At 44.1% G+C, this 27,948-nt stretch overlaps 2 protein-coding genes across 2 annotated transcripts in view; one reads left to right on the forward strand and one right to left on the reverse strand.

The window, feature by feature from the left end:
- Positions 1-563: 563 nt before the first annotated feature.
- On the reverse strand, positions 564-7,260 carry LOC104367529 (2-epi-5-epi-valiolone synthase). The gene is made up of 5 exons (XM_009974678.3): positions 7,091-7,260; positions 4,158-4,791; positions 2,256-2,489; positions 1,357-1,609; positions 564-664 (listed from the first exon to the last, which is right to left on the reverse strand). Exons 1-5 carry the CDS (start codon positions 7,258-7,260, stop codon positions 564-566), a joined length of 1,392 nt encoding a protein of 463 aa, XP_009972980.3.
- A 2,352-nt stretch (positions 7,261-9,612) lies between these two features.
- The window catches only part of LOC104367530, a 36,329-nt gene continuing 17,993 nt past the window's right edge, over positions 9,613-27,948 (forward strand). The window contains exons 1-6 of the mRNA XM_032985743.2: positions 9,613-9,846; positions 15,344-15,503; positions 17,167-17,258; positions 18,277-18,509; positions 25,564-25,800; positions 27,157-27,234. Of these exons, the coding sequence (XP_032841634.2) occupies positions 9,831-9,846; positions 15,344-15,503; positions 17,167-17,258; positions 18,277-18,509; positions 25,564-25,800; positions 27,157-27,234 (816 nt within the window). The 5' untranslated portion in view covers positions 9,613-9,830. The remainder of the gene's footprint in view (positions 9,847-15,343; positions 15,504-17,166; positions 17,259-18,276; positions 18,510-25,563; positions 25,801-27,156; positions 27,235-27,948) is intronic.

Here is a 27,948-nt window from a genome sequence, read left to right on the forward strand (position 1 = left end):
GCTGGCAGGTGAGTTTATTTTTTTTTTGATAGTTAGAATGAGCTGAGAAAACAAGCAGGACTCAGAATGCCAAAACTAGTGAAGGAGACAAGCCGCCTCAAAGATTTTTATATAGCATGGAGATTTTGCGTGGTGCCATCAAGATGCCTCACTTCTTTTACACGGTCTGTGAGCCAGATACTGACCTCAGGTGTCCAACAACAAGCCATGGTGGGACAGTGCTGTGCAAAGCCATGCAGCCCCCAGGTTGAAATAAGAGAATAAATGAATGAATAAATGCCACTCACTTTCCCCCAAAGGAGGCAGCTTGCTACGAACTACGCTACAGTGGTTTCACTTCTGAGCAATCGCTTCTTGAGCACTAATGAATTCCCTTTCAAATAGAGCAATTGAAAGAGGTAAATCAGGTCAGATGCCAATATTCTTCTTGTTCCATGGAGCTCTGGGGTGTACGTGCTTTCAGAGGTGCTGCTGTATTTACCTTGTTTAAAATTCAGTCCTACTCACTAACTGACGATGTTGAACAGCGTGTGGGGCAGGGCCGTCAGTCCGGCTCGCAGATCTCAGAGGGCGGCTGGTTCTTCTTCCAGCACTGTCTTGCAGTCCCCAACCCACAGCTTGTATGCTTTTTCCAGGGTCTCTTCACTAGTGTCATTGAATATCTCTGTAAAATAAGACTTGTAGTTAATTGGACATCCAGAGAAGCTTTTCCTGCTTGCATACACTAACTCACTAGGGGGGAGAGTAGCTCCTCCAAACAGTTTATGAGAGTCTGTTTTCTTGTGAGTATGTAGAGACTGAGCTTCATGGAAATAGTCTAGACAGATACTGATACAAGAGATCATGACCTGGTCCCATGCATTGCTTCTTTGTTAGGGGTTGTTCAGTTTTTTTTAAATCTTGTAAGAAAGAGTGATTCACCCCAGATATTGAACAGATACTCTTTAGTTTTCAGGTATTAGTTCTGGGCGCAGTAATACATTAAATTCTTTTTGTCAAGGATTATTTGACAAATATTTTCAAGTAGAACAAAGGACTTATTTTTCCCTTATGACATTGTTGGTTTGTCTGCCAGCACGTGCGTTTAGACTGTTGGTTTGCAAGCACGCTTGCAAAGTGAATTGGTCAATCATAATGCAATTAATTAGACCTCAGTGTGTAACTGAGTTCTGGTGGCTACACACGAGAGAAGGATCCTGTCTCTCGATAGATCTATCGAGATGTTAAGAAAAGCACAGGTAAAACCAGAAACTGAGGAGCTACAGGGCACGTTTTCTGGTGTGTCAGGGTGCTGGGGTGTCCGCTGCCCCCCACGCTCCCTCTCTGGGGGCTCCCTGGTGTCTCTCGCTGCGGTACCTGCTACGCCGAGGCCGGTGGGGAGAGGCATTCGGGGCTGCCCCCCACTGTGTTTCAGGCGTTCCCTCAGAGCTCTCTTGATGAGGGCCCAGCTGCAGCCGCCGTGCCAGACCGGCAGCTCCAGGCCCCTCATGCACTGGATGATCTGCTCCTTCTCCTCGGCCGTGAGGAGCCCACGCGCGTGGGCGACGTACGTCATGAATGCCATGTCGATGTTCACAGCTTCCCCGTGCATCAGCGATGGCAAAACCCTCTGAAACGAAGCGAAGGTGGGTGGGGGAAAAGGTTTGGGTTGACAAATAGTAAATAAGAAGGTTTTTCCCAAAAGTGCTTGCAAAAATTGACATTTGACTCACAGCAGGAATACGGGTTTGCTGGGTGTTAGCATCCTGTGATTGATGGGTTGCAGAGAATGATCTCTTTTACAGGTGATTAATTGCATGTAAAAATCTCCCATAGGGATCCAGGATCCAATCCTCCTCCCATTCTAATCACTGATGAAGAGCACCATAGGATGGAGAGAAGTGCCAATTTCTCCCCAGTAATACAGGCTATGGTCTCCATGGCCTTTGCTCTGTTGTAGCTCATGTTGGTGATTTTTAATGGCTTCACTGAAATCTGGTCAACTTTGTGCTTTGGTAAAAGCCTGGTAAAAAGGAGTAACTGGTCTGTGGTCTGAATAGGAAACATGGGTAGAGATGTGGGGGAAATCTGGCAGCAAAAAGGGTCCTTATCCAACAGGACCAGACTAAGTGTGTTGGGTGATCTGAGGTAACATGCAAATCTGGAGTTTAGCTTGGCTCCTTTTCCACAAAGTTTTCATGCTGCAGTTGAAAACTTTCTTTTTTTTTTTTTTTTTTTTTTAAACAGATGTTGAAATATAAAAATCTGTCACTCACCATTTCCAGCTCTGGGCTTATAAGGTGACCAAAATCAACAAGTCTGTCCAGGTCATCCTCCCAGAGGTTGGGAGCCAGCTCTTCCAACATGGTTTCAATGGCAATCCTGGTAGTCTGTAGTGCAGCGTCCCAGTGGTCGGCAGAACCACTGTAGGACTGGAACTTGGTGTCCAGCAGGTATTTCCCATGGGTCTTGAGCAGGTCAAACAGCCCTTTGTGTTTCATGAGTGCCATCTAGGGTGGAACAGAAGAGGTAATTGAAGATAATTATGTGATCCTTGCATGCGCTGTTGAAAACTTGAGTGTTTTGATAGACTAGATTCTAATATCATGTTATACACTAGCAAAGGCATACCTACACACTTGGTACATGGGCAAGTTCTGCCTCTGCAACGCACAGAATTATTTCTGTAGATACAGTTCCTGGTTAGTGTGTAGATGGAACTGTAGGAGTAGGGAGGATATACCAGTTTGGTATATATTCAGGTCTCCAGGAATTGTGACCTGGTAGTGTCACACATGTTGTCAGCTATGGTGAGTGAAGATGTATGCAAAAGGCAGTGTGGAAATGCCCAGTGGGGCTCTGGTAAAATGGCAGAGATGATGGGAGCACTGGTGGGCAAGCTCCCTTGCTACTGGGCAACCCTGACCATGCTGTGAGCTTCCTGCCCGCTCTAGTAGCCCAGCAGATGCTTTGTAATGAGCTTTGGCTATTTGTGTGCCTGGCAGGAAACTCGAGACTCTCTCAGTTGAATGGTGGCCATCCCCAGGACAGGGACTGGATGGTGGACATCCACAGGATAACTCTCATCTAATCCTTGGAATTGCTCTTTGAGCAAGGGAAGGTGGGAAAGCACTGCAATATGGGAAATGTGGGGATTCAGAAGTGGTTTCATTGTTACGAGTACGTATTTTTTCACCCTCTGACTCAGGCATTAGCCTTCTCCTGAAGTGGGGAATGGTGACATGTCAGAAACCTCCAGATATCGTGGGGAGTTCCCACTATGCAAGCACTGAAAAATGTTACTTATTAATTAATCTCTAATACACTTTAGTAATTTGAACTCTGCTTTATCCAAAGTTTTCAAAGCTCTTCAGGCATAAAACCATTTACCATTCACTTCCCTGGTAATTTTAGAAGTAGAATTTGTCTCACAGGAGATTGATTGACTACATTCAACATACTCTGTGAGGTAGGTGCAAATGATCTTGCAGATTATTAATCCCCAGTATAATGAACCTCAAATTCTCTGCCAGCAGTTCATTTTAGAGTGCTACGGATCAGCTTCAACTGAAGATGCTTTCTTTCCTGTTTGTACTGAGCCTATGTCTGGCCTTGAGTTTTGGAGTGTACTCCACAGGGTTAGCATTAAGCACTGTGTGTAAGGGATATTCTAACAAGTTCAGCAGCTGTAAAAATATACGTAGGCTCAATGGGAGCTAAAAGTCCCCGTGCAGCCTTGATGGCTCACCCTTGTTTCTACAGGGTGATTTATACAATGCCATGGATGCTGATGGATGTTTTACCAGCATTGTAGACTTTTAATACTTAAAGGGGACTTACAAGATAGATGGAGACAGACTTTTCAGTAAGGCCTATTGTGTCAGGACAAGGGGTAATGGTTTAAACTAAAAGAGGGTAGATTCAGACTAGATATAAGGAAGAAATTTTTTACAGTAAGGGTGGGAAAACACTGGAACAGGTTGCCCAGAGAGGTGATAGATTTCCCATCCCTGGAAACATTCAAGGTCAGGTTGGACGGGGCTCTGAGTAGCCTGATCTAACTGAAGATGTCCCTGCTTATTGCAGGGGGGTTGGACCAGATGGCTGTTAAAGATCCCTTCCATCTGAAACCATTCTATGATTTCAGTTTTGCAAGCTGCAGTTGCAAAAGTTCATACCTTTAAAATTTCACCAAGGCCATTGGAGATGTGTCGCCGAGGAATGCTCTGAATGAAGGATCTATCCAGGAAACTAGCTGCTGGGGGGGTGTAGCCCCCGAGCTTGTTCTTACACTGCAGGAAATTCACCCCGTTCTTCGCTCCCACACTGACATCAACATAAGAGAGGAGGGTTGTTGGGACCCGAATGTAAGGGGTACGTCTTCTATAGAGCGACGCGGCTAGTCCTACGATGTCCAGGCAGACTCCTCCTCCGATGGCGATGATGGGCTCGGTTCGCCTCTCGATGCTGAAGTTCTGGACTTCTTGCAAGATGTTCAAGACCAGGTCCATGGATTTTGTTTCTTCAGTGGTAGGCAGGGCAAGGATTTTGTGCTGAACATTATTCGCTTCAAAGTATTCTCTGACTTTGGAGCCGTAAAGTTCGTCAACGACTTCATCTATGACAATAAAGCGCCTCAGCTTCCTTTTGCCGCTAGTAGCTAGCTCTAGTTGCTGGGGGTCGCTAATGTGACCCCAGAGCAGAGTAGTGTTAGAAGGATCCAGAATATTGTACGTTTCTACTACTTTGTAGCAAAAATAGATGGGAGCTTCAATTGTCCAGGAAATCCCACCTTCGGAGACGCATTCACCTCTGGCAAAGATCAGAAAACATGGTTTGAAATCATATTCTTCTTTCGTACTTTCCATGTCTGAACTAGTTTAAGGATATAGCTGGGGGGTGGGGAATGTGGGGTCTCTTGCCCGTGCACTGCAGAAGTGTGGGGCTGTGAGGGTGGGACGCTTCTCCTGGGTGTCAGGGCTCAATTGCTTTGGCACTGGAGAAACCCTCCCACATCTTGGAGAACAGTCAAATGGCTGAAGTTCCACATGGTAATGATAAAACAGAGAGCAAGAAGGGCTGGAGAAGCAAATACTTTTCCTTCAAATTCATTCATTTGTCACTAAAACAGCAGAAAACTCCAGACCAATCATCCCAGCTTCCCAAAAGGGAGTGGGAAAGAGATTGTCAAAATTTTCCAAAGTATAAAGGAACCATCCTCTGCCCAGTATATCTTGGGTGATATGAGTTGACTTATTCCTGTCTATGTGCACAGACACACACATACACACACCTCAATACAAAAGAGTGTCTCTACAATTCTCCAGCTGAACAGTGGAACTCATTGAAAAGTGGATCTCTTTACAGTCAGATAGGTATGATAGAAATAGGAAGCGCTCCAAGATAGTTAAAATAAAAAAGTAATTATTTGAGAATTAGAAAAGGGTTCCATAGTGGAGTTTGAAAGGATAAATAGAAGCCTACAAAGCTGGCATGTAGTATCTATATGAATCAGTGAAGAACATAGCCCTGCAACCCAGTTACTGCTTCTCCTGTTGGGGAAGGGGGAGCCAGGTGAAAAACAAGTGACTTTTTAATTTTGTTGGAAATCAGGAATGGATTATTTAAAAAAAAAAAAAAAAGACAGAACAAAAATGAAAAATGTATTTTATATAAGACCTCTTGTTGAGCTGCAGTTGGGTAAAAACTGAAAGTTTCCATCAATGTTTGTTTTGGTTTCTGAGTGAGCAGATGGCTCATGGGATAATCAGATTTCTGTACATGCCCAATTTCTTTCCACATGCCTGGACTTTCTCTTGTAAGTCTAAGTAGATGCTTCTCTGCTTTCTTTACCAAATTGCCTCCAAATCTGGCCCAAACCTTTTAAAGTCTTAAAGAAAAACAGTGAGGATTTATACCTTCCAGAAAATTTCTACCAGGTTTTTAGAATGCAATATTATGAAAAACATCATCATGTACATTTTAATGCACCAAATGTATACCTTATAGCTGTAATATATGTGCATGTGCATCCCTCTCCGTCACGTGACACTTCTAAGAGACAGGATGGTTTTGAAAGTTAGTTGATGGAATCAGCTTTGGGTGCTGGATGGCACAGGTAGCACTCATTGCAACCCCACTGCTGTACAAAAATAGTGGTGAATTTGAGGCTGGACATACGCTTGTTGGAGCATATGTCAGCTGAGGATTTTTCTGGGTGTGCTCTAGGCTCTGGTTTCATTCTGCCGTTGACTGAGGTCCAGCAGGCAGCCTTTGGGTCTGCTAAAGTCCTGTTCTACCTACTTCAGCTCTGCCCGAGCAATGCTCACATGCAGCCGCTGCCCGCTGCCAGCGCGGGTGAAGATCCCTCTGACCTGACTGAAAAATGGGTTAGACTTGTGACGTTACAACGTGAGTATGACAAATGCTAGAAAATTTCTGACACGCAAATTTAGCCATATGAAGGAAGACCTGAATCACAAATGGGGTTCTGTGTGCCCATGACAGGGAGTATCCTGTAATTAAAGGATAATTAACTGGAGAAATGTAATATCAGCAAAGATCTGTATGTGTCCCTGGGGGAAATTTGTCTTTCTCCTCTGTCTGAAGCAGTGTTAGGTGACTTCTACAGTTTGAAAGATGTGTTATGGGTTTTGCTCCTGTCAGTGACCTACTGTGTTTATTTTTCCCATCTAAGCATTTCATTTATCTACAACCATCTCTGTAAATGAGTCCTTCTCCCATGTGTGCATGAGCTTTTTCACACAAAGATTTCGTGTACACACATGGGGGAAAAAAAACGCCCAAGTGCAGTGTTCAGAAGTCCCTGCATAAGGTTTTCAGAAGTTTCAAGAAACTTCCTATCTACAGAAATTGAAGCTGTTGATAAAATTCCCTCTGTAACATGACCAAGTCATGCCACAGAGAGTAATTGCACATGTTTTGAAGCCCAGTTTCAGAGGGTTGTACACTTAGTAGTCGGTTTAAGCTGCAACAGCACACAAGGTGTTTTTTCCATCTGAGCTTCACCCCGCCAGGGAGACAACACACTTTGGCTAGCTAGAGCTGTCCGGTGCAGTCACCAGTGATCAACGTGGGCTCCTATACTTACATTTTTGCTTGAGATAAAGTTATCTTGTCCTCGCTGTCAGAAAGAGTTTCTCCTTTCTTGATCCGGCACCATGTGCTCTTGACTCGCACCAGCTGGAAGTCTGTCTGCTGGGGGTCCTGGTGCACAGTGGCCAGGGCTGCTGGAGCAAAGGCTTCTTTTGACACTGGCATACTTCCAGAAGGTAAAATCTCCCTGTTAAGAAATATCCTGTAACTGGGTGCCCTTGAGGTGCTTTTTAAATGCTTGAGGTGACCAGGCTTTGAAAGGGGAGGTCTTGTCTCCACGGGGGAGACCAATTACAAAACTAAGATTATCTAATCTGGGATGCACATTAAGGTTAGTAGGAGCATTTGAACACACGTGCAAGTACCAGGATGGGGTTGTATAATCAGCTAGTTTTATAATGCTTAAGAAGTACAATACAAGTTCATACCTTAACTTCCAACATGATGCCCTACAGCAAATTTAAAGTTATGAAAGGCAATTTGTGTGATTCTCCATGATGTTCAGGAACCTCCTTTGCTATGTGGAGCCTCTGATCTGGCTGTGGTTCTAACCCACCCTGATGGGGTGAGAGAGGAGCGGGAGCATGGGGAGGGGATTGATACCATCTGGTTAAACCTCCTGAGCTCACATTCCCAGGTTTCTCTTGTGTTGAGGAGAAGAATGTGGTTTTTTGTCATTTTTAGCTTTTATGGTGGGCTTAAAAAACCATAATCAGAGAGAGTTTATCTCCTGAAAGGCTGTTTGGGGGATGAGCTGAATTTTGATTTGCTTGCCCAGCTGTCTGTGGGACTGAGATGCTGAGGTTTCCCTGTGGTGGAGTCACTTCAGGATCAGCAGTGTGGTCCAGATTGCTTTTTGAATCCCATGCTTTCCTGCAGTTGTCACCTGTTTGTCTTATTAAGACTATGACAGATCCCTGCCACATACTCGGGGAGACTCTACCTCCCGGACCCAAAAGCATGTTGATCCTGTGGGATGGCTCAGCCAGAGGGATCAATTCCCCTTCTCTAGGATCTGATGGTGTGGTGGGGGCTGGCGAGGGGCCAGTGCTTCTAGTGGTGGTGGCCAGCACACGTGTCTGAGGGATGCACAACTCACCTTTCCATATGATCTTCCAGGTGCTCTTTCGGAGGGCCCCGGGCTCAGCTTGCCGCACCAAACATTCCCTTGGCATCCAGCTCTGTGTGCTGAGCACAGGGGAAGATCTTCCTCTGATCCCTTCTGATTTCACCAGCAGTGCCTGAAGGTACAAACCTGTCGTTGCCTCCTTCTTGGCCACGTTTCTGGAAGCTGTCCTTGTTCAGAAACAAAGATCAAGAAAACCAAAAACAGGTGTAAAAGCAGAGGCTGGAAAAAACGGTTCTTCAAGAGCCCATCAGGCAAGACCACTTCATTGCATTAAAGGCTTAATTGCAGCCAAACTCACTTAAGAGCCTACATTTCCCTCAAAATTATTTTTTTGGGAAAAAGCTACAAGAATAAACTCTAAAGCCCTGTAGCCCTGATCCAGGAAGGGTAATAACTCCTAATATCTAGTTCTCAGTGCTGGCTTCATCTCTGGATGGCAAAGCACTTTGCAAAGAGGACAGACTGTTACCCCCATTTCACAGAATAGGAAAATAGAGTCACCAGAAGAAAAGCAACTTGCCCAAAGTCACCTCCAAAGCTCGTGGGGGGTGGATTAGGTGGCATACTAAAGCTCTTGGTCTGTTTACCAAATACACATCTGAAATTTTAACTCCCAATCCAAACACAATTTGGATTGCTTTCCACAGGGACTGCAGGTCTAATGCAGCTTGTTGTTTACTAAATCATAAGATGGAATAATCTTAGGTATGCAAGGAGGTCTGTCCTCTCTGTCTTGTTTATTTGTTTTGATTAATAGCGATCCACTGAGCATTGGAACTTATTTTATTTGCTTTTCTTTTACTCTTTTGTCCTGTTCATTTACTTATTTTGCGTTTATACTTCCCTGATGTGTTCTGGGGGCATTGAAATGTCTTCTATTTCAGTTTAGAAGCTGGCAAATTGACTTTCCAATGTCCAACTGCTTGCCATAGCCAATAACTGCCATGTCCTTGTACCATCTGCCCTGCAGAAGGGCTTCAAAGAGCCTTGCAGCAAAGACCTGCTCCCCACAGCCTTTTCACGTCCTCTGCCCAGCCCCAGGCTCCAGACCCCAGAGCAGGAGGTGCTCCTGCCTTTGGCTGTGTGGGGCAGCAGTGACCTCGTACCTATGGACCACTTGTAGATAATCTGGGGTTCAAAGCCCTGGGACATTTTCGGCCTCATAGCTGATGGTTTAGCTGGGACACATGTCTGTGCTATGTAACCAGAAGGTTATGAAACTGCCAATTATCTCCTTGAGATCCAGCAGCTTCCCGAGGTCAGGACGTGAACACTGCTCTTACATAAAGTGAAGGCATTGAAAGTCAGCTTTTTTTTTTTTTTTTTTTTTTTTTTTTTTTTTTTTTTTTTTTGTGTTGTTTCCATGTCAGATGCTGTTGGATCTCACCCGCTGCCCGTGCTCTGGGTGGGGACAGGTGGGTGCAGCCCCAGCCCGGGGCCATCTTCCCTGCGCAGCCTCTGCCCAGGGCTGGGGCTCTGCCCAGGTGATCTCAGGTGAAGAAGCCCATCCCCTCGATGGACATGGACATCTGAGCACCGACGTGCTGCTCTGCAGAGGCAGCAAACCCACAGCAGCATCCTCGGAGGCCGGGGGACAAGAAGCAACATGCATAATCCAGCAGGTAAACTCCCTGTGTGGGGTGGGGGGAGCTCCAGGAGAGGTGGTGTGACAGGAGGGGACTCTGTGTGTTGTCCCAGTCCTGGGTCCCCCACTGCCCCACAGAGATGTGACCTACAGGCTCTGTGACTTGGCAGAAAGGAGCAGAGGAAAGGTTTATTGGGGAGAGGAGTTTGAGGCTGAGCAGAGGAGATGGGTCTGCAGGAACCTGAAGTGGAGGGAGAGGGATGCTCCCAGCAGAAAGGGAGGGGTGGGGAGGTGGACACTCACAGTGCCAAGAGAGCTTTGTCTGTGACTAATTTCTGAATGGATTGGGATGCTTGTTTTAGAAATACTTTTTTTCTGCAGCTTTAACATTGCCTCTGTGCTTTCTGTGATAGCCACATGTGCCTGGTGTCACACACAGCAAGATGTTTGCTGCTTTTTTTGCCTGTTTTCTAAAATCATCAGCCGCATGTGGGAATCCAGACTGCTCTGAACCAAGAGACTTTGTTCTCTTACAACCTGATCTAAAGCCCTTTAAAGCAATTGAAAGGCTCCCTTTGACTGCCTTGGGCTTTGGATCCTACTGTCAGTGGGTACTGCTTATTCCTGCCATACTCAGCATCCTTCATTATGTATGAAAATAAAAGTATGTTTTGCATACTCTCTTCTGGTGACTCCAGAGCCTCCCTAATGTAAACAGAGGAGCGCTGGGGAGCATCCAGCTTTTTTACTTCTTTTCCAGCAGCAGAGCCTGTAGAAAATGCATTAACCAGCATTAGTTTTCCTCACCTTCCCCTGAAGTTCAGGCAGATTTTAGCACCCCGGTTCCTGACATGAGCAGCAGATTCCCCACCCTGGCTGCTTCCTCTCCCTCCTCCTTGTGCTCCCATTCCATCCCAAAACTGCTCTCTCCCCCCTTGACATTGCTGCTGACTTTGCTGCACGCTCAGGCACTAACGATGCTGAGATCAAGCTGATCAATTAAGCTGAACCTGGCTGGTTCCACTCATGCCCCCCTGCAATGTTTAATGGCCAGGCAGTTGAGTTTGGCCCATGCCACCAGCCCACTCCTGGCCACACACGGGCTGTGACATGTCTGTGCCCGGGTGCATGGCCCTGCCCAGGCTCATGGGTGGTGGATTTGGAGCCACTGAGCAGCCTCATGTGTGCCACAATCACACTCCTGCTTTCCTCTGCTACAGCTCCATCCATAGAATGGGCAGACATCACAGCTGGGTTTAATGCACTGGGTCAAGCAGTAGTATAGGGTCTCTTAGGAGGCTGCAGTTTTGTGTTCAGGGTTCTGGTGGGATGAGGGCATAGTTCAAGCATTGCATTGTGATTTCCATAAACAGGATTGCCTGGTAAAATGCAATGACTGAGGTGTATTTACACTCCCAGATGAAGTGGTGAGTGTTGTGATAAGCTGTTGTCGATGCCTGAGGTGCCTTGGTGAATATGATGGCTGGAACAGTTTGGGAATATTTTATCAGACCAGATTTCCAAGTGTTTAACACTGAGCAGCTCCTGCCGATGTGCTGGGCACCCGTCTGGCAGCACGGTGTTCGGGTGGATCATGTTTAATGCTTTTCCCTGGCAGGGAAGGGGACCTCTCCTGGAAGTCATTGCTGGGGCTGCAAAACAGATTTAGAGGTTGGAAGGTGAAATGAGGATAACCCAAAAACGGGAACCAAAGATCCTGTCTGGCATTTTTGCTTTGTTTTTTGCTAAAACAAAACTGACTTCTTCTGTGCTTGTCTCCACATCTTCTCCTGAGCAGCCCCCTGCAAACATTGCAGTGTCTCCCCTTTCCTGGCTGAGATCCCCCCCAAAAAAGTGCCATCTAAGACCAAGCTGTAGAGTTTAATTTCGCTTCTGGAGCAGCATGTCCCTTCATGATGCTGCACTGCCTGCCTGCTCAGGGGGATGCTAATATCCCCCGCATACAGCCCCACCTGCACCCCTGACTCCTCCTGACTTGAACAAAAAGTGCCTGATTCTGGAAAAAAATAGAAACTGCAGGCTATTATTCAGTTTTGTTGTAAAACAGTCTGGCTGTGCTCTCAGCATCTACCGAGGTTTCCAGGTCTCAGCTGGGAATGATCCTGTTGGCAATTGTGGTCCATTTTAAGAACTGCCACCTTATCTTTTTTTTCTGAGGCTGCTGGAGGCTTAAAGCAGCCCTTTTCTGCTCTTTCATGGTAGGGCTTGAACTCCTCTGCTTCACACCTGGCAGAATTTTCCTCCTCTGAGTGAGCCTTTATTTATTTATTTTTTTTCCCCACTTGTATATGTGATAATGAAAAGATAATGCACAACTAGATGGGAAAGGGAAAGAGATGTCTGTACATAGATAGAGCTGTGGGGAGGCAACCAGGCAATCTCAGTGCTTAATACAGTCCAGCAGCTTTGCTGGAGTTATGCAAATCTATGCAATAAAATGAAGCACTTTTCCTGGAGTAACATAACCCCCGCCTAGTTACATAAATTTTGGCTCACCTTAGTACTCAGAGCCTTGAGCACAGCCCTGAGCTCTGCTCTGACTTGTCGGGTGCTTGTATAAATGAAGGCAATTCTGACATCTGCTGTCGGCCCAAAGCATCATCAGGCTGTAAAAAAATGCAACACTTGCTGAAAAGATTGCATAAGCTTAGATATAGAGCTGATCTTGGCATGCACTGCCTGCTCCCTCTCCCTGGTAGCACTTCTTGGCATTTGAGGTTGGTGTTATAACACAGGTTACAAAACAGCTGGAGGTAAATTGTTTTTTCTTCTCCCTTGAGTAATACAGGGGATGCTTATCTGTTACTCATCTAGAAGAGTAACATGATGATTACTAAAACCCAACGTGGATTATAAATATGTTTTTTTCCCCTAAATTAACAAAAAGTCTCTGAGTATTTGGTAAAACAGATCCTGATCTTCAGCATCCTGCAGCCATACAGCAGGAGCCTGGAGATGCTCGCTCATGTGGTGGTGAAAACAGTGAGAAAAGACAATGTGTCCTCACACGAAATGTAGCTGGGCTGAGGTCAACAAACTAACATGGTCTGGGAAGAGGGTGGTTATTCCTGCACTTGCAAGTAACTATAAAACTGCTTAAAGATATCTAACCTGCCCCTGATGGCAAGAGATTGCCATGAGATGTAAATCAGGGGCTTCTATAGCTAGCCTAATACGTCAGGTTGGGCTGCTGCCATGAGCACGCTGTTGTTTAGATGACCAGTAAGTCTGGTCCAGGTTGGCAATTCCCATGCAAAATGCACATATATTTTACGTTCCTTGTCTGCTTTCATTTTTTTTTTTTTTTTTTTTTATAATTTGGATAATGAAAATTGGTGAAGTCTCAAAAAACAACAGAGTTATCATCTTAGTACCAACAGACAGCTGAGAACTGATGCTCTGAGAAGCAGACTTTTGGAGAGGTTTAGACCTTTCCCTGTTCCCAAAGACATGAGTTTATTCATATGATGCCCCTTGGCATCAGGGAAAGGACAGGTTCCCAGCATCTGGAAGTCCTGGTGCTCTTTTGGTGAGGGGGTCATCTACTGGACCTCCATTCATCTTGATGTGCTGGGGGGGTTGTAGAAAGAGACACTCATAGTGGTCACGTTCACAATAAGGCTCAACTATTCTCACATCCTGCGTTCAGGATATGTAGTTGCTCAGTGTATCCACCTCAGATTTATCCCTTGAAATGCTCAGATAGAGAAGACATTAAAAAAACCAGACACCCTCATGACATGCTAGCAGTTGGCTTAGATGCTGACACGAGGCCACCACCAAGGCTGGGTTAGAACAGCCATACAACCCAGGGTTTGGAGAATATATCCAAGGTGGCACTCTAAGGAGATAGGAAAGAAATGGAGAACAGAGAAGTCAGAATCATGTATGTATCTCCACTTTGCAGTTTGTTCCTTTAATGATCTGATTAAAAGCTATTCCTAAAATATGCTGTTGCATTTGCCTTCATACAATCTTTCTCAACAGTGGGCTACAGGGGAGTTACTTATATGAGGTGATTCTCAGTGGCTTCATACTGAAGTTCTGTCCACAGGCCATGGAGCTGCTGGATGCCTTCTACGATGTCCAAGACTCCACCAGAAACCTGTCTTGGGATGAGGACATGGTGCCTGCAGCAATTGCAGTTCCACGTGGACAGGGCTTTGCCCTGTGGTTTCTGGGCTGGTCCAGGCCAGTCCTCCAGAGGAAGCGTGTCCTCTTTTCACCTGCTTCTTTTAGTTGTCTGTAGCTTTTCTATCATATGAAATAAAGTTGTGCCAGGGGCAATCTGCTCCACCCCAGTTATACTCACAGCCTGCTTGCCCTGTGTCTCTGAAATCTGGTCTCACCCATGCTTTCATAACCCAGCGCGTGATCTTACACTTGAGGAGTGGGGAAGTTTTTCTGAACTATGTCTCACTCTGTGGGGCCATAGCTTGCTGAGGTCCATCACTGCATTGCTGCCATGTGGGTTTCCTGGGGTCTCAGGGCAAGTACAGTGGCCATGGGCAGCATCATTTTTGCCCCCAGGGCAGGGTGATCTTGATCCTAGAGACATTTCTGCAGCCTTTGGAACACTGATACGTTATTGTGTTGTGCATAACTGTTTCTCTTTTACTGACTATTCAGCTTTTGGCAGGATCTGGCTTGTAAAAGGGTGCTGGGAGACTTGCCATGTGGTGCTGATGGGTTCAAGCATAGTTATTTTTTGTGACCTGAGAAACAGAAAGTTCAGCATGGTGCATCACCACTGTGAGCTGGTTGAAGGCAGAAGATTGTGGCAGGTTGAAGGCAGAAGAAGGGTTAGGAGATTGTGTTCCTGCCAGGGTGATTGTTACATTGCCTGCTTAAAATCATTAGTTAAAGAGTATCTTTGATTTTATGCCGTTATGGATTTGGCACAATATGTTTTTTGAGCATTTGTCAGTTGGGCTGTGTTGGGACAGGTGTAGTTGTATTTTAGGCATGAGCATCACGGGTTTCTCTGCAGACTCTGTGCACAGCAGCCTCCATGCCATGAACACGTGTCGGGGGCACTCTTGCACCCCATTGATACTCAGGTAGTGGAGATCCTCCTTGTTACAAAGCTAGACCCCGTGCCTGCATGTCCTGAGAGGAACTGTCTGGCTTTGCAAGAGTGGTTTGAGAAATGCTCTGTTTTCTCCAAGGAAAAACTAGCTAGAGGAGTGGAGTTCATATGCAGTTGGTTGGTGTTTAATGTTTGTCTCAGAGCTTCAAATGTGAAAATCAATGTTTTTTGAAATATCCTTTTCTTCTCAGAAAAGAATCAGCTGTAAGGGGAAAAAAGGGAGAATTCATGTGACAAAAATGAGTTAAAAGTATAATATCTTTTCAGTTTTAAAAGGTTTCCATTATTGTTTTCATGGTCCTTAAAAAACTTGTATTTTGTATGAAAAAAAAAAAAAAGCACTTGTTTTTTGCAATCTAGATTCCTCTTCTGCTAATTTGAGTAGTTACAAAATCATTGTTCTTCCCTTTATTTTCCATTTCAGAAACCCCAGCTGGACTCATTGCTGAGAACCTTCTCAAAGCCAAAGAAATAGCCCTCAATGACTCTCATGTTCCTGAACAGCTCAAGAATTACTTACAAAAAGCTCTTGATGTTGCTCTTGGACTAGACCCTTACCTGGATGCAATGGCAACTTCAGAGAGGTATGTATGCTCCTTTGTAACCTCATGCTTTTTTTCTGTGATTGTATGAATATGTTCTTAGATTTTTTGTTCAGAATATGTCATAATTGTGGGGGACAGTGGAAAGAAAAAGAATGAGATTTAATTGCACCCAAAAATATAGCAAAGTGTTCATGGATGTGTGTGTGCCTATGTATGCCTATGGCCTTGAGGAGTGGAGGTGAGAACAAAAAATTCTAACTCTAAATTTTGGAAAGTATTCTACCAATTGACTATTGAGTATGGCAGTGTCTGTGTTGGACCATATCCTGTGAAAAATCAGCATGCCAGCCTCTACACAGTGCCTGCTGAAAGGCTCAGGGAATGAGCCCCTGGATCATATTGGTGCTGGGATAAATAAAGAATGAAGAAAACCTGCACCTCTGGATCCACCCTATAATAACAGCCTTTATATGCAGCTTTTATCTCCAAGTGCTTAACAAACATTAATTAATCTGCTAACTAAATTACTCTAGTAGCTAAACTAATTAATTAAACTAATTTAAGGTATCATTAATTCAGAAGTCCAACTGATACCCTCATTATTCTTTTTTGAGCTACAGTATATTACCCAGCCATGTGGGGTCTGCTAAATAATTCCCATTTATCAGCGTACATTTTGATATGTGGAAAAAGCCAGTTCTGTCTAAAACTGACAATGTGTAAACTGTTCCAGGCTGTGGATTACGGGAACGCTGAGCGTTCGTTCTGTTGCTGAAATAATAGCTGATAGTTGTTTGACTTACGCTTGCTGTACGATAATAGCTATACATTATCTTATTAAAGTTGTTAAAGCATTTGTGAGGGGCAGAAAAGAGGTTATATGAAATGTTCTACTATTTAAATCTTGGATTATCTGAGTGTGGCTGACACGGGTTATGAATTCTTTCTCATTTTACTGAGGAGTGGAGGGGAGCTGGGGAAAAAAAAAAAAAAGAAAGCTGAAATGACTCTAAATTCTGGCCCACAGAAGCATCACCAGCCATTTCTGGTGGTTACTTTCTTCAGATAGGGTAATCTAATCTGTCTGGAGGCTATGGACTTCTCCTAGTTGTCTGTTCCCTTCTCTTTCTAATAGGTAGCATCTCAGTTCATCCAGAGACATTGTCACAGGCCTGGCTTCTGTGAAATAGCATTTGGAGATACCCTGATTTTCTCAGCAGTTTGTGAGGAAAACTGTTTCTTTCCTGTCTTGCAAAAAAATTTTATTTTGACATCTTTTTCCCTATTCTGTAATGATAGCTTGTTTGGGCTAAAAAAATACCCACCCTAGAGCTGAACAAACCTGGCCGGGGTAGCTGGAGCCATTTACTAAAAAACAGCAGATAGACACCTGTCTGGGACCAACTAGAAATGGGAAAGATTTGGGGCTGAACATAGCAGAACACTTTCTTTTGGTCCCACAAACCCTTCTGCCCAAGGCCCTATTGCTGGAGTGGCTGCCAGCACCAAGGAAAGCCTATCGCCAAGCCAGGTCCTTTTAGGATTGTAATTTAGGGATATTTGTAATGCTCTGGGCTAATTTTTCATGTTCATGCATAGATGGACATTTTCCAAGAGTTCCCTCTTGGTCGCTGTTTTTTATGCGGGATACTCAGATTTTGTTTGTTATCAAAATGTTGAAATTTCTTTTTTTTTTTTCCAGAAAAACCTCACCTGACCACAGCCCAGGGGATTCTGAAGGAACCGAAAACAGAGTTAGGCTGCAGGAAGAACGCGCCTCTGGCTCTTTGAATGGCAAGTTGGCCATCCGAGAGTATAAAATTGCTCTGGATGGGTGTAAAGATTATCACCAAAGTTCATCATCCTCTACTCCATCTTGAGTGGAGAAAAGATGAATGCCATGGAAGTGTTCAGGAAATGTGGAAAATTACTTAAAAAGAAAGATAAGAACTTCCTGTAGACTTTAATCTTCCTTTTGCATGAGTTTTCCCTGTCCTTTGCCTCTCGTGCTCTTGTGCCCGTGCACACATGTACACGCACAAGCTCGTGAGTGCTTTAATTCACAGTGCCAAACCCATCTCTTCATGATCAACAAGGAGATAATTGTCCTCACTGGAAGGGGAAGGAAGGGAAAACCCATGATGTTTTGTGTTTGGTGGTGTCTGATAGGAGTTTACGTGCTTTTGCAGTGGAGGTGGCCTGTGGCCAAGCACTGTACCTTTTCAAGTAGCAATACTCAGGCTTGTATCCACATATAAAGCCTATTACACTAAATCTATTCCCAGATTCATTCTTCCCAGATGTTCCCATCTTTGGGTAATATATCATCACAGTGAAGTTCTCTTATAATGTATTACACTAATACATTGTTCGAAGGACACCACTGATGATAAATTTCTTAAATGATGGTGCTGTCTAGGGATAATGACTCTAAGAGCAAATGCAAGGTAATGTAGTGATTTTTTTTAACTGGGTTCCAGAAAGAATATGGAGACATCTTAAAGCCATTTTCATATGGGGGGAATGTTAAAATATGCAATATTTCAAGCACTATTTAACAAGCACTTGAACAATAGCAGCATTGATGATAAAGGTTCTACATTTAAAACCAGTCCCTTTATTCTGTTGTCTTTTAGCTGCATTTCAGATGAAATTCTGTCAGATTCTGTTGTTAAACCCTTATTTGAGAGTGTTTTAAGATAAGATTTTTTTTTTCATGATCACTTAAAAGGTACATCTAATTTTCATTGTGAACAGGGTACAGTGTTTCCTATGGTTTTATTTTAAAATTTTCATTCTTGTCTTTCAACAGGCCAAATTTTTAGGATGTTTGTTCGTATGATCAGAGCCAGGAAGATTTTATTAATTGGCAAGCTTAAAGGTTACAGTATCCTTGCTATTGCAGAAGAATTGCCAGATGATGGTAAGATCTTTGCATGTGCAGAAGCACCGTATCTCGGAGTGAACAGCCAAGAAGCATTTGATTATTCTTCAGATGGTAAAAAGATAAGCATGCGAGTGGGACCAATGGCAGACACTTTGGAGGTAAAGTCAGTTGGAAAGGGAGTTTGGGAGCTTTTGTGCAGAGCAGATTAAAGTGTTTCAGGCAGGTCCTATTTCCTTCCCACAAAATTCTGGATGGAGACCCTAGTTTGCTTGCAAATATGTGAACACACCCTTGCATTGGAGTTATTTCTTATTCATGACAAAGTATGATGGAACAGATCTGACACATGAGATATTTTTTTTTTTCCTTTGTAAAAAAAATGCTGCATCTTTTTGATCAGAGGAATCACAAGCTCTAAATTTAGGTCAATAAGCTTCAATGGCAGAGTTTTTATTGACATGGCTGAGCTTTGTTTCAGGGTCTTTAATTCCAAATATAACAAGCTGGAAGAGCGCATCTCTGCCCTCCTGAGCCAGCTCTTGAGAAGGACAGCTTGCTCCCAATGTTCACAAGAATTTGGAAAGTCCTGAAAGAGCTGGTAATTCAATCACAACCTCTTGCTATTTTCCACCACTGAAAACACTGTGGGCAATTGGAACACAAGTTTCTCATTTTCAGAGCAACATGATAAGGTTCAGACAAGCAAACTTGTTAGCTGTATTTGTTTCGTTCTGACTAGTGACTTTGTCCTGAGAAAGAGAAAAGTTTATGACTGCCAGCAGCTAGAGGAGTCTCATGTTTAATTCCAGTTTATGGATCTCCAGGATGTGGCTGAAGGTCCAGCATGCTCACAGGTGATGTCCATGCCAAATTCATTAAGTATATAACCTTTCTATTATTAATGCAAACCAATTTGATCTGATTCCACTTTCGATCTGGATGTGTCAGTGTGAGCTTGATTGTGACTGTATTTGGATTAACAGGTACCATATTTATTTCTAAAATTAAATGGCCAGGAGCTTTCTGACCTCTGGCTTTCATGACCTCCAAGCATGGTAAGGAAGAAACAAAGAGCTTTACCAAGTATATGGATAAATGAAACGTTACAGATCACCTGCAACGTGCAGCATCTAAAATCCCAGCTCCCCGCAGTGAGTGTAAAATTAATTGAATTGCTGTTGCTCTCTAGTGCCCATTCTGTGCAACTGACTTACTGTGACTGAATTAAAATATCTAGAGGCAGGCAGAGCACATGCTGTGTAGAGATTAAAGAAGGGAGCAAAGACATGAAAATTAAATCCTTAAAACAGAATGTTGCAATTGATTTTATATCCTCTGATTGCAACACAAAGACACATCCTGACCCCAGTTCTGCAGGTACTCAGGGCTTCAAAGAGCTCTTGGGGCTGATGGGAGCGGAGATGCTTCTGTTTGGCAGGAGAGATCCCAGCACTGGGGATATCTCTCTACACAGGATTTCTGCACTGCGCTCTGAACTTCTGTTGCTCAACCTGGCAGAGATTTTGTCATTGCTATCAAGACAGTCAGGATTGTCCTACAGGTCTTAATCCACAGAGCTGAAGTAATGCATCTGGTGGCCTTTCTGTTGCTTTTGCATTTTGGGCTAATTGAGGTTTGCCCAAGTGGAGCAGGGCAGCTGTGCGGGAACACAGCCATATGCATGGAAGAGGCTCAGGCTGTAAACAGCATGCTGCCTTTTCCCTCCTAGAGGAGACCAGTTTAGGTTGGAGACCAAGCAGGCTTCCTCCACTGCCCCATGGACATGCCAAAAGGCAGGAGGACAAGGCAGTCACAGGCAGCAGATGGGCCAGGGATGGTGTTGCCAAGATCTCCCAGCTCAGCTTCATGGAGGAGGTGGAGAACAACAGTGTTTCTGTCCACCATCGTCTGCAGGGAGGCTGGTCTAGAGCAGAGCTGGATAATAACTGTTGAAAAGCTTGGTGAGATTCAGGAGAGCTGGAACAAGCTCTGGCAAGGATTATCTTTGTTGTCTATGGTGTCTGCAGCCCTACATTTCATTCTTGCCCCTCTAGAGAAATTAGAAGACAGAGATGGTCAGCCACCACTTGCTCTTTGGAGGTGTCTGCTGCAGCTTTCTTGATGAGGTGACTATGGCTGGATTTTGCTTCCAAGCTGAGTGTAATAAGGCAGGATTTCTCCTCATCTGCTGCTCCTCAAATTTTTGCAGCAATGCAAGCTCCTGGGAACAGTATTTGCCTAATTTCACTGTCTCTTTCAAATCACAGAAGTGTCATATGACATATAAATAACACTACCTGGCAGGGAAGTCCTTTTCTGCTGCATGTACCTATGATTCAGAAAGTCCAAACTGACAGAACATATATGATGTACTCTCACTTCTGGTGTAAAACTACTCCATCCAAGGGTTACATCCTAGCCTCGGGTAGAGGGTACCATCCAAGTGCTGCAGGATGTGTCCAGTGCTGCATCCACATTCGCTGTCGATGTCTCGATGTCCTTTACAAGGGAATCTGCCAGAAGTTGCATCAATTACCACACAGATTTGACACATCTGTGCCAGTGGGGCCTTTGCAGCACCCACAGGGCTTTGGCTCTTCCACCTACAACGCAGCTCATCAGGGCTGTGAGCGAGTGAAGAGCAGTGCAAAGGCAGCACATCAGCCCATAGTGGCACCTTGACCAGGCTTTCTGAAGCCCCCATCTCTTGTCCCAGATCAGAGTCAGCTCCAAAACGTCTGGGCTTTTTTGCTGCCAAAGGATGCTAAATACCAGACAGGAGCCTCAGAGCTGAACAGTGGGGTTCATTTGGTACCTGAGGGCATGATGGAAAAAAATCCACCTTTCCCACATGTGAGGGACAGATACTGCCAAGTTATAGTAGGTCCCCACCAAAGCATGCAGCTCACCATGACACAAGCCTCTGTGCCCAATGATCTCAGTAATTTTTATGTAATACTTTGAAATGTGGACTGAGGAGAAGCCTTTCCCTGTGTTCAGTCTCTGATATAGGTGCTTTCAGTGGGAATTAGCTACTTCTTCAATGGGTGCTGGGCCAACATTTAAAAACCTTTCCCAACAAACTCCTTAAGTCTAAACTCTCGTGATGAGCTTGAATAATGTGTCTTGCCATGCATCAGCTGTGAGCATGAGGCCTGATCCTACACAAAGAGCTTCCTTTTATTCCCAGTGGACTTTTGGTTGAACAATGGATATGGGATTGAGCCCAGAGGGAATGCAAACTACCAGGAAATTATTCTTATCCACGATTTTGATCCTTTCATTTTAAAATTGAAAATGCAACACAAAAATAACATTGTGTTTGCAGCAGATTCTGCTGATTGCAGGGCATTGTGTAAGCATGTCGGGGTTTTCTTTTTTCTTTTTTCCCTCCTTTTACCAGACAGAATAGGTGAAGAGGTTGAGCTGCAGATCTCATTTCTCCTGTTTTGCTGCTTGTGAAGTCTGCCAACAGAATCCACCTTGACAAAGTCAAGGACTCTGCGTTTAATGTTGAACTGAGTGAATAAATTATGCATGAAATTGTGTCGGAGTCTCTAGTGTGCAGAATTGCTCCTTTTGATATGAAAGGTTAATTCAGAAAGGAGTCCAAAATAGCTGGAAATTGTGGGGATAAGTGGATAGTATTCACTGTTGTGAGCTGTTATTACTAGAAATTGCATTCCCTCTCTAGCTTCCCTAGAGATTTAGCTTTGCCGGTGAATATAAACTGTACTCAATAGAATAGCATTTAGGAGTAACAAGAGTGTATGTCCACATACAGTAAAATATTCTAATGGTGTTTTAAAAGGAAGCTGTACTTTTTCATGTATTCTGTGTACCCTAAGGATGGATTGCTATTACATTTAGGTCAAGAACAAGGCATAGGGAACGTAATAAGTTTTGAGTACATCTTTATTACAAATATGCTGACTGTATGATCCATATCAAAGGAACTGGACAGTCATTTTACTCTGATTGAGTTTGTATGTGCCTTATGAGAGAGTGTTGTCTCTGATCAGGACTCCAATCAAATTTGCTCTGAGCTTTGGCAGAAAACTCATTCATGTTTTTAAACGGGATGTCCTCTCCCTGATCTTTTGCCATATCCGCCAACAGTGCTGCTGTGCCCTTTCTCATGCTCGCTTTTGGTGCATCTCTTCTATGGAATGCGGTGTTACAAGATTTTTTCCTTTCTTAATCCAAAAGGAAGTTAATGACTCACTGTAAGCAAAAGCATTAATTTTAGCCAAGTTTGCTCTGAATTAAGACACTTCTTGTTGCCATCTGTTACCATCCATGGTGCCTCTGTAGCAAGGAGCAGGGATTGCACTGTAAACATTCAGGAAATTAGTTTCAGCGGGATATTTTGCAGGCAGATTATTTCCTTCTGGATCTCATCTTTCCTCACAGTTGGAGACGTTTGGGCTCTGCCCCTCTTCTAGCAAAGGACAAAGGCATCTCCAACGTTCTGTGAGGTCCCAGGCAAGGCCTGGCCCAGTCTGCTGTGGGAGGACAAGGGTGGTCAAATCCCTCCGTTTAAAACTCCCTCATCCCTTCTGAGGTGGAGAGCATCACTACACTAATATTTCCAGTGCTTATCTCCACAGTCAGAGCTACCAGTAGAGCAGGCTTTTTCCTTCTGGCTGTCTTGGTTCAGCAGCGGGTGCTGGCAGTGAGGAAACCCTCTCCAGTGTGTCCACCCTGGCCACGGTGACCACCTGCCCAGGTGACCCATGCTCTGCAAGCCAAGTTGCCCCAGGAAACAGAACACTTTCTTGCTCATGTGGCTGTTATCCTCTTGTGTAGAGGCTGCTCTAGAGGCAAAAGAGGTTCAAGGAATTTCATGGATCCCCCTTACAGGCCTGGAGCTGTTTCCAGCTAAATATTGAAAACCCAACAGCAATCTTGAAGCTGTGGAAACAAGAAGCTCAAATGATGGCATGGTCACAGTATGAACTCCAAGGTGGTGATTCAGGCATTTTCATATAGGTGTCTAGTACTGGGTATCTAGAAGAAATGAAAGGTGCTCAAGTGACCTTCATGGCTGGCTGTTCAGGACGTGATGAACTGGCAGAAGAGAAATGCCTTCCAAAGAGCGGCCTCGCACACCCGGACAGTGCAAGGACAAGACAGGTGTGTATTGGATACACATACAACACAGGCATCCTCCTGGGATGAAAGCTGTGAAGTTAAAAGGTGGTTTATCTGTATCAGAAGATAGATAAGAAGGAGATGAGCTGTCAGCAGGTAGACAGTACAGAAAGAGGGCTGAAATGAGAAGTCCAGCTAATATCCAAAAATCTACACAGCCCCATATGGACCTAATGAAGTCAATACATAAAAGTGAGATTCTTTTTCATTAGGGAGCAATACCTCGGAGCGGTAGTAACATATGTTCAGAGATGGCCACATCTGCTTCTGAATGTCTGCCCCCCACCTCATCCGCCTGGGAAGGTTACAAGTCAGAAAGAAGTGATAAGTCATGATAATTACTTGAATTTGGCTTTGGCTGTCCTCTCTGGGGTATGAGACCTCTAATCTTTCTTCCTGATGGACTCCTCCTCCCAGATTTCATCTTCTGACCCTTCCTGAAGTATCTACATTGGACAGACTCAGTGAGTTGTGACCTGATATAAGATGCTCTTCCACAGCAGCAGAAACGTTCCTGCTATTTTCCCCTAATACAGCTCAAGAGGGAACCAGGGCAAAATTTTCTTACTGGTCATGAAGTGAAAAGATGAATCCCAGGAAATGAGACGGCCCAGTTTCTGCTGCATTTATTATAAACCAGCATATATTTGGCCTTAAGGTCTTCTTTTATTGTAGTATAGTATCAAAAGGTGCCCTAAATGTGGACTTGTGAATGCTTTTGGCAGATCTTCTGTGCTATCAAGCATCTGCAGATAACTGTGACTATCCAGGCTCTCAGGAAAGCTTAATTTCTTAACCACTAACAAGCTCAAAATTACACCAGTTTGCACAATAGAGTAATTCAGAGCTTCAATGATCCACTTCCCGCTATTTCATCGTCTGAATGACGCACTCCCTGCTTCAGAAAGGCTCCTGAAATCTCTGTTTGGGAGCCATCAACCTCACTCTTGAAAACAAATTAGTTTTTCACATTCTGTTGCCATTTGTTATTGATGCTTTCTCTCGTACATCTCAGGGGATCGCTCATCACTCATTGTGCTCAATGTCTCCAAACACAAAAGAGAAATCTGGACGCAAGAAGTACTGTTAAAAGTTGTGGTAGAAACAGTGAGTTCTGGAAAACATAATTGTTTCTCTTTTCATTCAAAATGCCAAGACTTGAAAGCATTTCTGCTTGCGGAGATAGGTGGATGAGCCGTTGTTTCATTGCAACGCACACAGATGCAGTTAAATAGTCCCAGATGGAATCTGAAATATTCCATAGCAGCCTCTTGGGCAGCGAGTGCATTAACTGCCACAGGAGAAGGCTGTAAAGGCTCCCATCTGGTCATCCATCAACACTTTTATACATTATCATCAGCAGCCTGCTTGGAGGGAAGGTGTGCCACATTTCTGAAAATCCAATTAGATGATAGCAGCCAGTTCTCTTTTATCCTCTCTGTTGCTGAGCCATCCAAAGCAATTTTTTAGATTAAAGAAACATCATTTTCCTTCATAGGAGCTGTGCTGCTTTATCTCTATCATGACCTGTTCTTTTATGTGCTTTACAATTCTATTATTAATTGGGATTTCAACCATTTTCCTGCTACTGAAGTGGGACTCACTAGTTTGCAATTCCCAGGATCAGTCTTATGCCTCTTTTTTCCACTCTTCAATTTGTTGATGGCTGCTCTTTTGAGAAGAGATAACTTATTGCAGCACCTCAGCCACAGGGTTTAATACCAGTCCTTTACCTTACCCTGATGGATCAATTTGCTTTGACTCTAGATATGCTGATGTTTCTGCTGTGACTCTCACATCACAAGGTGGGATGAGCCAATTCCCTTTTCTATCCTGATTTTCTTTGAGAGGTTCAGAGTTCTTGGCACCAGCACTGCTGGAGAATTGTTTGCAAAGCATGGAAAACTCCCAAGATCTCCAGAAGTAATTCTAGCAATGTTACCTTAAAAGAACAAGGTTCCCTCTGGATTGGGTTTTACGTAAAGGACATTTTTGTGGCAGGACTTTAAATTTTCAGGTAAATAATTACTGTTTTCTCCAACATATTTTTTTTTCCAGGCAATACATGCTGAGGACGAGCACTTTGATATGGTCTTTATTGATGCTGATCAAAGGAACGCCATTAAATACTACAGCTTTGTCATGGATAACCACTTGCTGAGAATGGATGCAGTGATCTGTGTAGAGAATACACTCATGAAAGGACAAGTCTACCTGGAGAACATATCTGATGAAAATGTACTAGCTGTCAGAAAATTAAATACAGTGATTAATTCAGATCCTCGTGTTGAGCAGGTTAGTGCAATGTGATTGGTTAAGGTGCCTGTGGTACTGTATCTATGGATTCTGCAAAGTACTCTTTAAAATGTTTCTTTTGTTGGTGCCATTATCCAGAGGACCTAAAATGAACTCAGATTTTATTATAATTCACCTCACTTGACCTCTATGTATGAGTTTCTATATTCAGAAATGGTCCCTACTCTCTGTCTACATCTTATAGAGTGTTAAAGGCAAGATAAAAGTGGAGCACTTAAGGGTGAATAATCGGCTCTGCAGTACAACCAAGGAACTGCCGCTCTGCTTTAAAGGCTCTGGAGGCCGTAGGGCATCACCAGCACAACCTGAGTCAACAAAGTCCAACTCCAGCAGGAGAGAATGAAAGAAGTAATAGGATGCATAGAAAATATGCTCTGGTTTTAGAGGCAAAATTAGACACATACCCTCCAGGGCTTTAAAAGCAGGTGTGAATGATGCTAGCCCAGGGCAGTAGACACCAGCCTGCAAAGCTTGCTCTCATGCCATGGCTTCACCGGGGTGGCAGAGGGGCTGCTGGGGCTGGGGGGGAGCCACCCAGGATGGCTGGATCCCTGCCTGCCCATGTCAGGCTTGTGCCCAGAGGGTTTTGATATGCGCCTCGTAGGCTTAAGGTCCTTGTCTATCTGCAGGTCAGACAGCCTCTAGAGGTGCCTCCTGTGATTCTGTATTTATTCGACCATCCACACCATTGTCAACTAATGTACCAGGAGCAACAGTTTTTCTTTGTAGAAGGGGGAAAGATTAATGACAATTTTCCATACCCTAAATCTTACTATTAGTCATTCAATGCATGTAAATAGCATGTTGTTTCCGTATCTAATGTTCTAATAGTTTGATAGTGGTGTTGAATCTCCAACATTGAGTTCAGCTTTCACTAAAATGTGATAATGGTATCAGAGAAGGTAGATGTCAAAACCCACTGACATTCATCTATCAGTGCAGGATAGATGTTCTGGCAAATTCTGAAGAACACCAAGATGTTGCTATTATGGTGCTGAGCTCCACGAGTAAGACTGGAATATCCTCATGACACCATTAGCCAGGCAGTGGAAACCCAGAAACCTCAGCAGCTGACACTGATTTAGAAAACGGAGAGAGAAAATTGCATTTTTTTCCTGGCATTTGTGGAAGCTGGGAGTTGGATGAGGAATATGAGCAAATACAAATGCCTGACATATTTGTGTTGGAAGGAATTTCAGCTAAAGAATAGGAGTAGGAAAAAAGCTACTGTGGCCTAAGCAAAGACAGACTACCCTTCATACGAGTGGAATTTGGATGATAAAAAGCCAGGTACAAAGCAGTTGAGAACTGTGTGTGTGTGCATTGTATTTGCAGGTAATTTTACCTGTGCAGAGTGGACTGAGCATCATTCGAAGGAGCCCTGCACCTCCAGATGCAGTGATTCAATCCAAGGTGCGTATTTCTTCTCTGTGAGCACTTTTGGGAAAATTTTGACTCTGCTGAGGACAGTGACAAAATAATTTCCAGGGGTTTGGTGGTGAGAGCCCAGACTCATGTTCTGCCATGCCATGGTGCTGTGCAGCATGGACTTGCCAGCTTAGGGCTTGACATATTAGCCTCACTAGTCCAGGGCTAAATAATTTTAATAGGCTAAACCTGTTAAATGCTGATTCCTTTCAAAGTCTTTTGGATCAGCTACGCCGGTGCTGTGATAAATCCCCGGAGAGGCTGGCATGCTGCCTGCTGGGTATCTGTGCCTGGTGCTCTCTGGTCCTTCCCGTGCAGGGGAGTGCAGGCAGATGGAGCCAAGGCCTGGCCATAATGAACCAATGTAATATTTCTGAAGTAACTCTTTTTTTCCCCCAGGAGACAGTACAAGATGCTCTCCTATGGTCTCTGATCTGAATATTTTCATGGCCTTAGATTTTGCTTGTCCTGTGGAAAAGATGGTGCTTTTATCTTTCTCCATTTTATGTAGTGGGCATCATCCAGCTGTAATGAAATTCCCATCTGGAATCATAATGACCTAACTCAGTAAATCCAGACCCAAACATCCTGATTGTTTTGCAGTTTCTGAATGCTCTTAAAGCTACAGCCACTGGTAGTTCCTAGCATTTTGAACTCAATATTTTAAACATCTTGTATTTTCCATTTTGATTCCAGTCA

The sequence above is a fragment of the Tyto alba genome, unplaced genomic scaffold (genome assembly GCF_018691265.1).
Source record: "Tyto alba isolate M040663 unplaced genomic scaffold, T.alba_DEE_v4.0 Super-Scaffold_3, whole genome shotgun sequence".
NCBI lineage: Eukaryota > Metazoa > Chordata > Aves > Strigiformes > Tytonidae > Tyto > Tyto alba.

Bases quoted from the DNA above. Each gene is read 5' to 3' on its own strand.
- LOC104367529 (XM_009974678.3), bottom strand. From the start codon at position 7,260: ATGCCAGTGTCAAAAGAAGCCTTTGCTCCAGCAGCCCTGGCCACTGTG. The intron at 2,490-4,157 runs GTATGAACTTTT...GTTCCACCCTAG, and splicing joins GCCTTGGTGAAATTTTAAAG to ATGGCACTCATGAAACACAA. The intron at 1,610-2,255 runs GTGAGTGACAGA...GCTTCGTTTCAG, and splicing joins TAAGCCCAGAGCTGGAAATG to AGGGTTTTGCCATCGCTGAT.